This window comes from Anomaloglossus baeobatrachus, chromosome 3 (assembly GCF_048569485.1).
Source record: "Anomaloglossus baeobatrachus isolate aAnoBae1 chromosome 3, aAnoBae1.hap1, whole genome shotgun sequence".
Classification (NCBI taxonomy): domain Eukaryota; kingdom Metazoa; phylum Chordata; class Amphibia; order Anura; family Aromobatidae; genus Anomaloglossus; species Anomaloglossus baeobatrachus.
This window is the reverse complement of record NC_134355.1, coordinates 59,957,385-59,975,236: the sequence shown is the minus strand read 5'-3', so window position 1 is coordinate 59,975,236 and position 17,852 is coordinate 59,957,385. Positions and strand designations below refer to the sequence as shown.

Below are 17,852 nucleotides of genomic sequence, written 5' to 3'. Positions count from 1 at the left end.
GCTAATGCAGGTATTGTGAATTCATCGGAGAGGCCGCCTCTGACAGACCATATTGCTTGATAAAAAATGTGCATTTTAAAATCCCAGTCTGTAGAGCGGATAAACGGAGAGAATTTTCTGTAAATGCAACACAATAATCATGCTACTGGCAGCAAAGGAAAATGGCAACGACCCCGTGCCACGAACGCCACACACTAGTGTAACTCCCGCAAAGATTGCAAAGCAGAATTACTACAGGCCTGAGATCAATAAGGTTCCATACTGGAGTATGGCAATCCATGGTGAAAGACTGAAGGCGGAATCCGGGTTTGGAGGTTGATACCTACCGGGATGCGTTGCGCCTATTGTAAAATTTGGTGGAGAAAGGATAAGGATCTGTGGCTGTTTTTTCCACTTTTCAGACCCTTTTTCCAAATGAAGAGTAATATAAAAGTAGTCGTCCCACTAAATACACGGGAGGTGACTGATACCGAAAACATGGTTGCAAAAGTCTCAGCGTGTCACGCTAGGTACGGGGAAGTTCCAAGCGAATGGGGAAAGGGAAGGGAAACTCTGTGTCTAGGAAAAGAGAATATGGTGCCCCCTGACCAAACCTACTAATGGTCCCTGGGGTCCCTCACCACCCTAGATAGGTTCTGCACCTATGCGTCCAGCTGGACACCTGACCCTTGGTATCCCTGGTGCTGGGCACTAAATAGGGAATGGGTGGGATAAGCTCTTTGTTAACCCCACTAAACAACTATAGAAGACACAAGGGTAACACAAAGGAGGAAAAGCATGAACTACCTATCTACAGATGACACAGGTAGAAATTCAGCAAAGTATTCAGCAACGATACCACAGAGGAGTACAAGCCACCTGCTTGCAACCAAGGCTTGAATGACTGGACTTGACTCATCTCTCCCCCTTTTGGATTCAGCAGGAGCTCGCCTTCCACCCAGCTGCTGATCATCAACATTATCTTGGTGCTTAAATACCCCTTCCTTCCTTGGACTGGTGCTGGTGATATTTTCAGTTCATTAAAGCCTTGGTTGCAAGCAGGTGGCTTGTACTCATCTGTGGTATCAGTGCTGAAAACGTCATCTGTGGATAAGTAGTTCATCCACTTTTCCCTGTGTGTCCTCCTTGTGTCATCTATTTTATTTAGTGGGGTTGACGAAGATCTCATCCCACTCGTTCCCTATTTAGAGTCCAGCGCTAAGGATACCTAGGGTCAGATATCCTGCTCAGCGCACAGGTGCAGAACCAATCTACGGTGGTGAGGGACACTAGGGACCAGCTGTAGGTTTGGTCAGGGGTCACCAACTTCCCCTTTTCCTAGACAGAGGTTTTCCCTTCCCCGTACATAGCGTGACAGTCCTGTATGAGGATTGACCAATGTAAAATATATTACAACTTGGGGGAGATAGTGCACATGGCTTGGGTTAGTGTCACATATAAAGAAACGATAACAAGAACAATAGGAGCTCTTCAAGTGCTGCAGACATGCGATATCGCAGAAGGTGCCTCTGGGCTTAATGGGAAACCCTTTGTAAAACCCTATAAAGGAGCATCCGCAGATAAAGAGAACGGCCGGTGCTAGATGCAGCTGACACCTACACACAAACCTTCATACATCAAGAAATCTACAAAAACAAATATAATAGGACAGAAAAGAAAAAGGAAACATCCAGTTGACTTGTGTCTGAATTAGGCGTAGTATGAAGTAGTAGTGTTTTTGGCAGGGGCCGCGGTAAACTGTATACACAATTAATGAATTATAAATGCGCTTTCTTTTGTTTCCGTCATGTGAGTGAGATGAATAATTCACGGCCGCTCCTGGCCATTAGGAGAGCTCTGGTGCTTTGTAGTTTGGTGGATGATAACATTTATGCCTAGTGGTTAAACATCAAAAAAAAAAATGACATTTTTATAAATCACTGCAGAAAATTCGAATTATTATTATTATTAATTATTATAGCGCCATCAATTCCATGGCGCTTTACATGTGAAAGGGGTATACATAATAGGGACAAGTACAATAATCATAAACAATACAAGGCACAGGAGGAGAGGACCCTGCCCACGAGGGCTCACAGTCTACAGGGAATGGGTGATGGTACAAAAGGTGAGGGTAGAGATGGTTGCGCAGTGGTCTACTGGACTGAGGGTTACGGCAGGTTGTAGGCTTGTTGGAAGAGGTGGGTCTTCAGGTTCCTTTTGAAGCTTGTCAAGGTAGGGGAGAGTCTGATGTGTTGTGGCAGAGCATTCCAGAGTATGGGGGAGGCACGGGAGAAATCTTGGATGCGATGGTGGGAAGAGGAGATGAGAGAGGAGTAGAGAAGTACAGATGATATCAATTCCTAGATGTGGGATCTTAGATTCCTTACCTGCCTGCAGCCATATCTGCTCTAGGGTGACCCACTGCTGCATGGGTCCCTGCTTCTGGGTGCTGCTGTGCATGCTTATTTCCGACATGGCTTGCTCCATGCGAGATGCAGCGATGGAAGATGCACGCTGGGATCCTATGTGAGGACAAGAAAACAGATATAATTACTGGGTACCAATAACTCGTACACTTCTGATAATTTCTGCATGTAAGGCCTCTTTCACATGTCAGTGGAAAACACACACGTTTTGCACTGCCATGTTGAAGGTGCGTATGGCCCTCGGTATGCCGTGATTTTGGCACACGTGTCTTCTCCGTGTGCTATCCGTGATAGCACACGGACATCAAGAACTTTTTACTCACCTGCCCCCGACGCTGCTGTAACCAATGCTGCTGTCTCCGGTGCTGCGGTCACACTTGCTTCCAGGTCTGCAGTGCAGTGAATATGCAATGGGCATAATGAACGGGCCCTGAAGCAAGTGACAGCAGCACTGGAGACAGGTGAGTATATAAAATCATTTTATTTCAAAACACGTGTTTTCTCCATTACGTGTCACACAGATCACATCACTGTGTGGTCTGTGTGACATCAGTGCTGCTGAAAAAAACGGACATGTCTCCGTGTGGAACACAAGGACACGCATGTGTGTCACACGGACACACAGTCAGTGAGAAATCACTGATGTGTGTGCAGATCCTCTGATTTTAATGGGTCTGCATATGTCCGTGATTCTGGTACATATAAACACGGACGTCATACGTACCGGATTCATAGACGTGTGAAGGAGCCTAAAGGGACAGGCTCCCTGTGCCTCCGAACCACCAGCAGCTGCGTCTCCCTCTCTAAATTCCCTTCCTAACAGTTCCTTTATTACACTGCACACAAACAGATCTTTAGAAAATGTTTTTCTAAAACCCGTTTATGGAAATTAAACCTTTGACTAGTCAATGGGGCGTTAGTTTGCCCAGACTAGTCGGCCCAGTTAGAATGTTATCATTCCGAGGTCGGCGTGATAACATGATTTACAAGAGTCGACGTCATCACATGCACCTGGCTTTGTTCACTCACATTAGTGAGCTTCTGAAGCCGGGTGTGCACGACCCCGCATCAGAGAGGCACACTGCACATGGCCGGAAGTATAGAAGATGGATGTTCTTTGGCTCTTCTGTGTACATGAGCGGTCTTCTGCATTTCCGATCATGCGCAGTGCAGCTCTCTGAAGCCGGCACGCCTACACCTGGGTTCAGAGGCTCAATAATGTAAGGGAACAATGCCACAAGCATGTGCAAGCTTTGTATAACACTAGCTCTTGTAAGTCATGTTATCACACCCACAGGGAGAAAGAAAACATGTTGGGTGGGCTGACTAGTCTAGGGAAACTATACAATAAGAGGTCACCTTGGTGTTGGCTGTTGGGCTCAAATAAAACTGGCCATTTTTGTCTGCTAAATATCTCCCTTTTTACATGTTTTCCATAGCAGTGATGCATGTCTACATTCCAATATTGAATATTACACATATCTTAGCACTGCAGAGTGCAACTGTCTCCTTTTTGTTACTACGTTTCATGCTTAGTCTGCACCTGTTCACATTAGAAAGTTAGGAAGTGCCATCAGTCTTTTTCTTAGTCTGGCGAAATTAACGCCCCATCAAATAATCAAAGGATTCATTTGCACCTTAGAAATACTTTTTCTAAAGATCTGTTTATGTGTCCATCATAATAAAGGGACTGTTAGGAAGGGAGTGTAGATAGATAGACACAACTGCTGGTGGTTCTGGGGGCACGGGGGACCTGTCAGGTTCCCTTTAATTGGATGAGAAATGGAGTAGATGCTATGGGTGGTCCCAATAGGACAATCCCGCCTACATGGAGGTCACGCAGGCAGGTCCTTCACTTAGGACCCTACTTTATAAGGCAGAACAGAAAGTCATTGAGACAATATATCACATTTGCTTCATATGGTTATGGCCAAATGTTTTGAGTCTGACACAAAGTTTGGTTTTCACAAAGTTTGTTGCTTTGGTGTTTTTAGATCTTTTACTCAGATGTTTCAATGGTTATTGAAGAACAATTATCAGCATTTCATAACTTTTATGAACAAATAGTTCAAGTTTATGTAAAGACTTAATATTTATACTGTTGACCCCTTATTTTTTTTCCTAAGACTTCTGCCCTTCGCAACGACAGCTGGATATCAGCTTCTGGGCCAGATCCTGACTGATGACCCATTCTTGTCTAGTCAGTGCTTGGAATCTATCACAAATTCTATGGCTTTTTTTTGTCCACCCAGTTTTGAGAACTGACCACATGTTCTCAATGGGATTGAGATTTGGGGAGTTTCTTGGCCATGGACCTTACACTGCAATGAGGCACTTACTTATCCTTTTGCCTTGTGACATGGTCTCCATCAAGAAAGAAAAAGCTTCGTTCATCTCCAAATTGCTCCTGGATGGTTCGGAGATGTTGTTTTTTTACATTTATATACAATACTAGCTGTAGCATCCGGCATTGCCCGAGATAGTAACTAAGTGTCTCTCTTCCACTTTCCCTCTTTCACTCTTCATCTCTGTCTGTCTGTCTATCTCCCTCTCTGTCTGTCTACCTCTCTCTCTGTCTCTTTGTCTGTCTCTGTGTGTCTGTTACTATGTGTCTCTGTCTCTGTGTGTCTCTGTCTCTGTGTGTCTCTGTATCAGTCTCTTTGTGTATCTGTCTCTGTGAGTCTCTGTGTGTGTGTGTGTTTCACTGTTTCTGTATCAATCTCTGTGTGTCTCTGTATCAGTCTCTGTGTGTGTGTGTGTGTGTGTCTCTGTCTCTCCTCTTTCTCCACCGAAATCATATTACCTGACACATAAGCGTCTTATACTAACAATGTCCTTTATTGCCTATAGCTGACCTGTAGCTCCCATCTCCATTAACTTTAATGTAAGCAGGTTCTTTGGCGAGTAACTGTAAAGTGCGGGGTTACATTTTCCCCTCAAAACATAGTCTATGACGTTCCCTGAGTCAAATGAGGCGTTTGTGCAAAATTTCGTGATTGTAAATGCGACGGTGTGGATTCTTTTATCAGACACACACACACACACACACATACATACACACACACACACACACACACACACACACACACACATACATACATACATACATACATACATACACTCAGCTTTATATATTAGATTGTCAGTTTGGCAATCCAAACCATTTTGATAAACAAAGTTTTTATAGAGGAACAGAGTCGGCTTTTGTCTGGATTGCCCCTTTGGTAAGAGGATCGCAGCCGTGCACCGAACAGACGAGCTGTTGCTGGCTTTTTCTCAATTTTCTTAGTTTGCTATGCCTATTTCAGCCTTCAGCTTGGCCGCTATCTTTTTCTCTACCCCTGAGTCTGTAGCACATAACATATGGTTGCCTGAATGTAAGAATGATCTCCAGCCTATAATTCCCATAATGGTGCTGAGGATCATGCTCCTGTGGCTTCGCCACGGTCAGCTCATTTTGATGCAGATACTGTCGTTGTGATCCTGGTGGTGTTTTCCGGTAAGGTGCGGACACATGCTATTGTTCGATGTTATTTATCCATACATTATTAGTAGCTGTTTTACGTTTTCTCGTCCTATAATAAGATTGAACACTCTGCTGAGAGATGCTCATCACAAAACATGTGGAGAGGTCTGGAAGCCAATGCTTTAACCTACCTACCGAGCCAGGATATTAGTGAACAGCTGGGTTAGCAGATGTTAATCTGATAAACACTGATACCATTTAATTCATGGCAAATGCCTGACCTTTGCATACATACGTTATGCTGAAGTTTGCTTAAAGGGAAGCAAATAATAATAATAATAATAATAATAAATACCGTGGAAATACAAAGTACATTGCAATAAACAGATGGTTTTATTGGCATGTGGGTAACAACAATCTGATACTGCACCTTTTATGGCCTCCTGTACTAAGTCCAAAGGTTTTAAAGGGAACGTCCAGGCTTTAGACTGAAATCTATGTGACTTCAGACATATGAATCCCCGCGGTGCGCTTGTGCACGCTGTAGGGATTCTCCGATACAGGCGAAGGAGCGGGCAGCCACATGACTGTACAGTAAATAAGTTATCTGCATACTTCCATCCACATTCCGACTGGACGTGACCAACTTTGCTTAATTTACTTGCATGTATGGAAATCACATACTTGCGGTCACACAAGTGCCAGCTTCCAGAACTGGAAAATCCTAACAGTGTGCATACTGCGCGCTGTAAGGATTCACAAGTCTACAGTCACATAGAGTGACTACAGACTTTAGTCTGAAGTTGATACAAACCCTTTACAGGTAGACGGGCTTTGCACGTTGCGACATCAGAAGCCGATGCTGTGATGTCGCACGCGATAGTCCCCGCCCCCGTCGCAGGTACAATATCTTGTGAAAGCTGGCGTAGCGAAAATTATCGCTACGCCGGCTTCACATGCACTCACCTGCCCTGCGACCGTCGCTATGGCCGGTGACCCGCCTCCTTATTAAGGAGGCGGGTCGTGCGGCGTCACTGCGACGTCACACGGCAGGCGGCCAATAGGAGCGGAGGGGCGGAGATGAGCAGGATGTAAACCATCCTGCCCACCTCCTTCCTTCCGCATAACCTACGGAAGCCGTGGTGACGCTGGTAGGAGATGTTCCTGGCTCCTGCGACTTCACACACAGCAATGTGTGCTGCCGCAGGAGCGAGGAACAACATCGGACCGTCGCGTCAGCGTAATTATGGATTACGCCGACGCTGTACCGATGATACGATTACGACGCTTTTGCGCTCGTTAATCGTATCATCTAGGCGTTACACACTGCGATGTCGCATGCGATGCTGGATGTGCGTCACTTTCAATTTGACCCCACCGACATCGCACCTGCGATGTCGTAGTGTGCAAAGCCCGCCGTACTCTGTCAGCAGGTTTTTGCTATGTAAGCTGAAGACAGCATGCTGCAAGGGTTAACACCTAGAATTCAGGGATGCCTCTCTATGTAAAGGTACTGCTGGACTTGTTTAAAACATAGTTACATGCACAAATAAGTAGTTTGGAGGTTGAAATCCTGCTGACAGATTCCCTTTAAGGACTCTTTCACATGTCTGTAGAAAACACACACGTTTTTCACAGACGTGTTGCAGGTGCAAATGGCCCTCCATGTGCCGTGAGTTTGGCACATGTGTGTTCTCCATGTGCTATCTGTGTGCTATCTGTGATAGCACACGGAGATCAGGAACGTTTTACTCACTTGTCCCCAGCGCTGCTTTCCGTAGTGCTGATGTCTCCGGCGCTGCTGCTGCTTCCGGGTCCATGGTGCAGTGAATATGCAATGAACATAATGAGCGGGCCCTGAAGCAAGTGACAGCAGCGCCGAAGACAACAGGGCTGGAGACAGGTAAGTATAGCAAATAATTTTATTTCAGACACATGTTTTCTCCGGTACATGTCACATAGATCACATCACTGTGTTGTCCGTGTGACATCAGTGCTGCTGGAGAATAATGGAATTGTCTCCGTACGGAAAACACGGACACGCATGTGTGCTCCATACAAACACATGGTCCTTCTGAAAACACTATTGTGTGCACATTGATTATAATGGGTCTGCGTATGTCCATGATTCTGGTACGTATGAAAACGGCGTCATACGTATCAGAATCACTTATGTGTGAAGGGGGCCTAAGGTTGGAGTCACACTTGTGTGTGACTCGTGCCAGGATCACACTGCATCGCCAGGACTGGCCGCGGCTCTCCTGACAGAAGCGTATGAGCTTTATGTATTTCTATACAGCCATCATGTCTTATCAGGAGATTCGTGGCCGATACTCGCACGAGTCACATGCAAGTGTGACTCCAGTTTAAGACTAAAGGGGGCTTTACACACTACGACATCGTAATGCGATCTCGTTGGGGTCACGGAATTTGTGACGCACATCCGGCTGCATTAGCGATGCCGTTGCGTGTGACACCTATGAGCGATTTTGCATCGTTGCAAAAACGTGCAAAATCGCTCATCAGTGACATGGGGGTCCATTCTCGATTATCGTTACTGCAGCAGTAACGAAGTTGTTCCTCGTTCCTGCGGCAGCACACATCAGTACGTGTGACGCCGCAGGAACGAGGAAGCTCTCCTTACCTGCCTCCCGGCCGCAATGCGGAAGGAAGGAGGTGGGCGGGATGTTACGTCCCGCTCATCTCCGCCCCTCCGCTGCTATTGGGCGGCGGTTCAGTGACGCTGCTGTGACGTCACTGTGACGCCGCACGAACCGCCCCCTTAGAAAGGAGGCGGTTTGCCGGTCACAGCGACGCCGCTAGGCAGGTAAGTATGTGTGACTGCTCTGGGCGATGTTGTGCGCCACGGGCAGCGATTTGCCCATGTCGCACAACAGATGGGGGCAGGTACCCACACTAGCGATATCGGTACCGATATTGCAGTGTGTAAAGTGGCCTTAAGCCAATAAAATTATCGGTGACTCGTGTATACAGGTTGCAGAAATGACTGGCTCCATGTGCAGCTTTGTGTGCCACTATCCGCATAGTGGATAGGTTCATGAGCTACCTAGTATTTACATACACTACTTTGGTCAGTAAATCAGACCAGACTAGAGCATGCTGCAATTTTTTTCACAAGGACCCTGACAAGGTCGGTTTCTTTTTCGAAAAGGATGCGGGAAAAACATACTGTAAGTTTGTGAGAACGTATTAAAAAAAGTAAAATTTGAGAGTCCTCAATGTTTGATACCTTCTAATGGCTAACAAAAAAGATAGCAATATATCGCAGCTTTTGAGACTTCGCAGGTCTCTTCATCAGGCTCAGTATAACTCAAAATCTGAAGAATCAGATTTCCTCCCCTTCCCATACTGATAGTTCTGCTTCACGTCAATCAGTATGAGAAGGGGAGAAACAGTTGTGGCAGGAAATCTGATTCTTCAGATTTTGTGCTATACTGAGCCTGATGAAGAGACCTGTGGAAACATTGCTATTTTTTACCATCTCGTTAGTTAGCCATTAAAAGGTATCAACCATTGAGGACTCTCAAATTTTAGCTTTTTTTTTTTCTGTCTACTGGCAAACATGGTACAAAGATATATTTTACCTGAGAGCATACACTAATTGATAATGTTTCTCCACTTGTTCCTGATTATTGGCTCATGTGAACACAACAGCAATTGGCCACCGAATGAGCTCACTTGTTTCTCCTGGCCTAATCATCACTGTTGGAAGCATGTCTTCCGATCTAAACAAAGGTTTTGCTGCAGACATTATGTAAACTGTATGGGGATCAAATAATTGATTCAATCTGTTACACGTAGTTTTGCATGAACTTGGCGGCGTCAGGCTCTGTTCACACTGCGGATTTTGACACTCCGCCCAATGGTTTATCTGATCAATACACGCAGACGTGGGTGTCAACCTGCTGTGTGCTCAGTCATAGGCAGGCTAGTAAGAGTTAACCTCTGCAAGTGTGCTTGTTAAGGTACCGTCACACTAAGCGACGCTCCAGCGATCCCACCAGCAACCTGACCTGGCAGAGATTGCTGGAGCATCGCTACATGGTCGCTGGTGAGCTGTCACACAGGCAGATCTCACCAGCAACCAGTGACCAGCCCCCAGCCAGCAGCGACGCATGGAAGCGATGCTGCGCTTGGTAACTAAGGTAAATATCGGGTAACCAACCCGATATTTACCTTGTTACCAGTGCACACCGCTTAGCGCTGGCTCCCTGCACGCCTAGCCAGAGTACACATCGGGTTAATTACCCGATGTGTAGTCTGGCTGTGTGCGGGGAGCAGGGAGCCGGCACTGACAGCATGAGAGCGGCGGACGATGGTAATGAAGGTAAATATCGGGTAACCAAGGAAAGGGCTTCTTGGTTACCCAATATTTACATTGGTTACCAGCGTCCGCAGAAGCCGGCTCCTGCTCACTGCACATTTAGTTGTTGCTCTGTCGCTGTCACACACAGCGATGTGCGCTTCACAGCGGGAGAGCAACAACTAAAAAATGGTCCAGGACATTCAGCAACAACCAGCGACCTCACAGCAGGGGCCAGGTTGTTGCTGGATGTCACACACAGCAACATCGCTAGCAACATTGCTGTTGCGTCACAAAAGTCGTGCCTCAGCAGCGATGTTGCTAGCGATGTTGCTTAGTGTGACGTGGCCTTTATACCTTTGTGAGTGCGTTCTGGGCGACAGAGTTTTGGTTTCCCCTCTCTGTCCCGGTTCCCCTGGGGGTGGGGGAGGGGGTATCAGATCAGGGCTGCTTAGAACCAGGGCCAGAAAAGAGACTCAGGCATCCCCACCTTTAGGGGTATCCATAAGACTAGAGATAGCATAGGGCCCCCTAGCCTGAGGTTCAGCTTAGTAGCGCCAATTTCTTGCTATCCCCATAGTCATCATGACATAATCGAAGTTCATCCCCATACAGTTTGCATCGGCCCAACTAAAATTACCTTTAAAATTTCAATAAGGGATGGTGTTCCTCATAGATGGAGTTGACAGGAGAGACGATGTTCCTCATAGAAGGAGGTGGCAAGAAGGACTGTGTTCCTCATTGATGGAGGTGACAGGAGGGACGGTGATCCTCGTAGATGGTGGTGACAAGAGGGACAGTGTTTCTCATAGATGGGGGTGACAAGAGGAACGTCATTCCTCATAGATGGGGGTGACAGGAGGGATGGTGTTCCTCATAGATGAGGGTGACAGGAGGGACGGTGTTCTTCATAGATGGGGTGACAGGAGGGACAGTATACCTCATAGATGGAGGTGACAGGAGAAACAGTGTTCCTCATAGATGGGGGTGACAAGACAGTGTTCCTCATAGGTGGAGGTGACAGGAGGGACGGCGGTCTTCATAGATGGAGGTGATAGGAGAAACAGTATTCCTCATAGATAGAGGTGACAGGAGGGATGGTGTTCCTCCTAGATGGAGGTGACAGAAGGGATTGTGCTCCTCATAGATTGAGGTGACAGGAGGGATGGTGTTCCTCATAGATGGAGGTGACAGAAAGGATGGTGTTCCTCATAGATGGAGGTGACAAGAGGGATGGTGTTCCTCATAGATGGAGGTGACAGAAGGGATGGTGCGCCTCATAGATTGAGGTGACAGGAGGGATGGTGTTCCTCATAGATGGAGGTGACAGGAGGGACGGTGTTCCTCATAGATGGAGGTAACCGGAGGGATATTATCAATATTTCCAAGCACTTCAGACCAATTTTTTATCTTTTTTTTCCAATTACACAATGAATTGAACACTGGTGGTCCATCATGTTTTGGTTGCCGTTGGTCGGCTTGTAGGCAAAATCTCCGGCTGATCCAAAACTATATCATTGATATTGAATAGGTCATTACATGGCTGAGATAGTCCTGGGGTTTGATCCAATACTGCATTAAAAAAATCTGTAATATAGTTGAAGAAACCTCCATAAGAATATAAGAAAATGCAGATCCAACAGATTTCACATGAAGAGCCATCACTTACAAGCTCCCTTGAACATCTTTGATGTAAGTTTTTAATTACGGAATAGATTAACTCAGCCCTATAAAAGGTGAAATATCCAAGCCAAGGTTATTTCCAAAGACCTGAACAATTCACTTAGACAAATTATGGAGAATCGCACACCCTGGGAGCATTTGGTAAGCTGACATCATACTAGCTCATGCCATAAAATGCCATTATTGGAGACTGTCATGATGGGTAATGTCTAACGATAACACATTAATCACGGGAACGTACTTTTGAACATTCTAGGTTACTGGTACTCCATGCTGCAGAGAATAATGGGCTTTATTTTGGTAGAATTAATGGTGAAATAAAGTTTTACAATTTTCCCATTTGTTAAATGTCTTTTTTTTACAGAAACTAATCAGATTTATTAGGATTGTAGTAGAAAAACACAAAGAGTGCGATATTAGTAGTGCCATTATTAAGGGGTCATTTTCATAATCCCCTTTAGAAGGACATCGCTTCCCTGTGTCACGCTAGATATGGGGAAGTACAAAGTCAACTGCACAAGGGAAGGGAAACCCTGGGTCATGGGAAGGGAGAGATGGTGACCCCTGACAAAGCCTCACCCCCTAGATACGTTCCGCACCTATGTGCCGAGCTGGATACCTGGCCCTAGGATGACTGATCTGGGCCCTAGGTAGGGACCGAATGGGACGAGCTCATCGTCAACCCCCACTAGGCGCTATAGGACACATAGGGATAGCAATCAATGGAAAACCACAAACAACTTATATCCAAGAAGATAGAGAGAAGGACTGCAAAATGCAACTAAGTTACAGATAACTGCAAGCCGACTGCTTGCACTCAGGATCTGTAGGTAGTTAGAGCTATCACTTGCACAGACCAGAAGGGAATGATGGAATTTAAAGATACAAACAGAAGTGCTGATGCAAACAGCTGTAAGGGTGAGAAACTCTGCAGGGCCCTAAAGGGAAAGGGATGAACCCCAAGCAGAGGAGATACATAAGATACCATATGCAGAAACCAGGAAAAATAGAGGGTAAGGGAGCAAATTGTGCAGCCAAGCACTGCAACCTTCTATAGCCACACATCATAGGACTGCCTGCCACCTGTGACACACCCGTGACACCCTGCCTCACGGCTTTTTACTTGTCAAGGTGTGCTGCACTCCTGATGAATTTCACTTTGGACTAGAGAAAATGCAATACCACAGGCGCAAACCTTCATCTCCCCTAATACAAGTAGAAAAAGCTTGTCCTCTGCTGTAGCTATGGGGCTCTGAAGAAAGAATATGTAAACCTCAAGACCAGCACTTACAAGCTCTACAGAAAAGAGCTTGTAAGTGCTGCACTATGGGACCAACTACCACTGATAGACTGAAGAGGTGGTAATAACCTAGGTAAGGAGCAGTAAACTATGGCATTAAAAATCCCTTGGTTCTTAGAATAAGAGGTAAATTGCAAGTTTTTATAAGCCTTTTGCAATGTTACCTATTTATGCCACCATCCTGTTATAAAAGTACTCGTTGTGACTGGGGAACACTCATGTATTAATTAATTTGTGGCTAAGTACCTAAATATTATAAGTATAATTATGTAGCAGTGACACAGTTTGAAACTCATATCTTCAATGTTTGCATATATCTTGGCGCACACCGTGGCTGCTGTATGCATATATCTTGGCGCACACCGTGGCTGCTGTATGCATATATCTTGGCGCACACCGTGGCTGTTTAAAGTATATATCTTGGCGCACACCGTGGCTGCTGTATGCATATATCTTGGCGCACACTGTGGCTGCTGTATGCATATATCTTGGTGCACACCGTGCCTTCTGTATGCATATATCTTTGCGCACACTGTGGCTCCTGTATACATATATCTTGGTGCACACTGTGGTTGCTGTATACATATATCTTGGCGCACACTGTGGCTGCTGTATATATATATCTTGGCGCACACTGTGGCTGCTGTATATATATATCTTGGCGCACACTGTGGCTGCTGTATACATATATCTTGGCGCACACTATGGCTGCTGTATACATATATCTTGGTGCACACTGTGGCTGCTGTATACATATATCTTGGCGCACACTGTGGCTGCTGTATACATATATCTTGGCGCACACTATGGCTGCTGTATACATATATCTTGGCGCACACTATGGCTGCTGTATACATATATCTTGGCGCACACTGTGGCTGCTGTATGCATATATCTTGGCGCACACCGTGGCTGCTGTATGCATATATCTTGGCGCACACCGTGGCTGCTGTATGAATATATCTTGGCGCACACTGTGGCTGCTGTATGCATATATAGCAGTCACCACAGCTAGTAACTATTCACATTTGTTTCATCCTGTGAGGAGGCACTTGTTTAGCTTTTGTTCCTCTATCTATGGGGCTGGCTGCAGAATACCCCCTTTTTATGGAAGTCTCTGAATGATGTGGTACCTAATATTCTTGATATTTTACAGTAGGGGTTACATTATGCTTTATTGGAACCTGTCACAAGTGAAAATACTATATACCTGTAAATTTAGGGTTAATCTGCAGGTAAATAGTGTTACAATGCTACTTGTCTAAAAGTGCAGCTACAGGGAGAAAATTAACTTATATCCTTCCAGAAGCCGCCAGCTTTCAGTCATAAGATCGTTCATGGAGTGGCTACAGTCATCACTCACAGCACCGCTCATTATACTTTGACTTGATGCACGTCCCAGCACTTTGACAACCAGCTGGTTCAGCACATATGTGCATAGCCAACAGTTAAAGTATCTGGGACGGCTTACAGCCTCTGCTTAAAGTACAGTGAGCGGTGCATGTATCTGCTAAGTGCATCACTCATTGACTGAAAGCCAGCAGATCCTAGGAAGCTTTAAGTTCATTTTCTCCCATGAGACGCATATTACTTAATGTGGCCAAAGAGCCTTGTAATGCTACTTACTTGCAGATTATCGCTTCACATCCAATGTAATAGGTAATACCTTTTTAGTGAGGAAAGGGGAGTAGAATCATGCTAGTCATGTTCTTATTAGGGATGATGGAATATCACAAATATTCGGCAATATTCGGCTTCACGAATATTCGACGAATATTCAATGAGCAATGTAAGTCTATGGGAAGCCCGAATAGTTGTTATTTGGGTTTCCCATAGATTTACATTGCGCATCGAATATTCGCAAATACAGTGGAACCTTGGTTTAAGAGTAACTTGGATTGAGAGCGTTTTGCAAGACAAGCAAAGCTTGTTAAAAAATTGTAACTTGGTTTGAGAGCAATGTTTTGCAATAAGAGCAAATTCCCACTGTGGACACTTCCTGTTCTGTCCTTTCATCACACACTGTCTCGCTCTGGAGGTAACTTTCTGTCCATATGTACTGTATACAGTATACCATTGCACAGTACAGTATATACTATATAGCATGTCTATCAATTTGAATTTGTGGATATAGTATTGTACTTTCTTTCTGCTATCAGGGCAGCACATTGCTTGTACTGTATCTCCCGCACACCAACAATTCTATTGGAAGCTAGTGTGCAGTTTAATTTGTTTTATGTTTTTTACTTTACTGTACAGTATTATGTATTAGTGTACTGTGATAATGTTATATGAATGCAGGACATTATTTTGTTTTACTGTAATAAGTTTGTATAAATACTGTTAATATTTTTGGGTTGTGGAATGAATTGTCTGCGTTTTAATTATTTCCTATGGGAAAATTCGCTTTGATATAAGAGTAACTTGGTTTAAGAGCACAGTCCCCGGAACTAATTACGCTCGTAATCCAAGGTTTCACTGTAGTCGAATATGGGCGTAGCCGAATATTTGAGGTATTCGATCGACCCTAGTTCTTATATAATAGCTAGCCATCTTGGAAAGTAGCAGGTGCTTGCTGTGACTATACTAAACATTGTCATTGTTTGCTAGTCTAGCCCAAAACAAATGTTTTTGGTGGAAGCCCTAGATGCCCTGCAGCCAGTGCAATCTTCTATTTGGACCTTCATTATCTATCTATCTACCTATCTACCTACCTACCTACCTACCTATCTACCTATCTATCTACCTATCTATCTATCTACCTACCTATCTATGTATCTACCTACCTATCTATCTACCTATCCCTCTATCTATCTATCTATCTATCCATCTATCTATCCATCTATCTATCCATCTATCTATCTATCCCTCTATCTATCTATCTATCTATCTATCTATCCCTCTATCTATCCCTCTATCTATCCCTCTATCTATCCCTCTATCTATCCCTCTATCTATCCCTCTATCTATCTATTTACCTATCTACCTATCTATCTATCCCTCTATCTATCCCTCTATCTATCCCTCTATCTATCCCTCTATCTATCTATCTATCTATCTATCTATCCCTCTATCTATCTATCCCTCTATCTATCTATCCCTCTATCTATCCCTCTATCTATCCCTCTATCTATCTATCTATCCCTCTATCTATCTATCCCTCTATCTATCTATCCCTCTATCTATCTATCTCTCTATCTATCTATCTACCTACCTATCTACCTATCTATCTATCTACCTATCTACCTATCCATCTAGCCACCTATCTATCTATCTATCTATCTATCCCTCTAGCTATCTATCTATCTATCCCTCTATCTATCTATCTATCCCTCTAAATCAAATCAAATCAAATCAAATCAAATAAGCTTTATTGGCAGGACCAAATTCAAATTAGTTTTGCCAAAGCAAGTGTACATTAGGGACTGGGGCTGTGGGGATGGTGGGTGGGGACTGTAGGAAGGATGGATGGGGCACATCCAGGGTGGGGACTGTGGGGGCCTCTATCTATCCCTCTATCTATCTATCTATCTATCTATCTATCTATCCCTCTATCTATCTATCTATCCCTCTATCTATCTATCTATCCCTCTATCTATCTATCTATCCCTCTATCTATCTATCTATCTATCTATCCCTCTATCTATCCCTCTATCTATCCCTCTATATATCTATCTATCTATCTATCTATCTATCTATCCCTCTATCTATCTATCCCTCTATCTATCTATCTATCTATCTATCTATCTATCCCTCTATCTATCTATCTATCTATCCCTCTATCTATCTATCTATCTATCTATTTATCCCTCTATCTATATCTATCTATCTATCCCTCTATCTATCTATCTATCTATCCCTCTATCTATTTATCCCTCTATCTATCTATCTATCTATTTATCCCTCTATCTATCTATCTATCTATTTATCCCTCTATCTATCTATCTATCTATCTATCTATCCCTCTATCTATCTATCTATTTATCCCTCTATCTATCTATCTATCTATCTATTTATCCCTCTATCTATCTATCTATTATCTATCTATCACCTATTTCAGGCAATGGCTGGATGGAACTTTGTGTAATATTGCCATTTTTACAATGACTGGTAGTTAATGTGTGAATGGTACAAATATAAATAATGAAGCATGCTATTATATTACCATCCATCATTTCCTAAATAATGCGCCTTGTGTAAGTACTTTGCCTCCCGCACTATTAAACTGGTTTTATTGATTAATTATTCATTCCTTGTGTATTCGGTAACTCTATCTCCTGCAGGTGTTGTTCAAAATTTATATTCTTTCCATGAAAGCCATTCACTGACCTGTCCGTACGGGAGACATTTTACAGGGAAAGTCAATGAGCAGAGCTTAGAAGCATTTGTAGTAAAGTATAGATCAGCAAACAATCTACACAAAGGACTGGCAGCCGACCTGCAGCCATTAGAGCATAAAGTGGCATTGTCACCAGTTAAGGGTCAACAGAAACTTCTGTTAAAAGAATTTTCCAGGGCTTAAAGGGCCAGCAATTGTATTTTTACTATATAGCACAGCAGAGGCTGTCAATACAGATTTATGTAGAGGATCCCCTGTATGCTTGAGCTAGCTGTTGTCTGTTTATAGGTTGTCTGTCTTGTTCATTGATTCTAACCGTATACTATTTTTCA

The 17,852-nt window shown here is 44.1% G+C and overlaps 1 protein-coding gene across 1 annotated transcript in view; it reads right to left on the bottom strand.

Moving 5' to 3' along the window:
• The window catches only part of TTC7A (tetratricopeptide repeat domain 7A), a 515,691-nt gene that overhangs the window by 96,510 nt on the left and 401,329 nt on the right, over positions 1–17,852 (bottom strand). Inside the window, exon 18 of the mRNA XM_075339201.1 lies at positions 2,370–2,504. Within this exon, the coding sequence (XP_075195316.1) occupies positions 2,370–2,504 (135 nt within the window). The remainder of the gene's footprint in view (positions 1–2,369; positions 2,505–17,852) is intronic.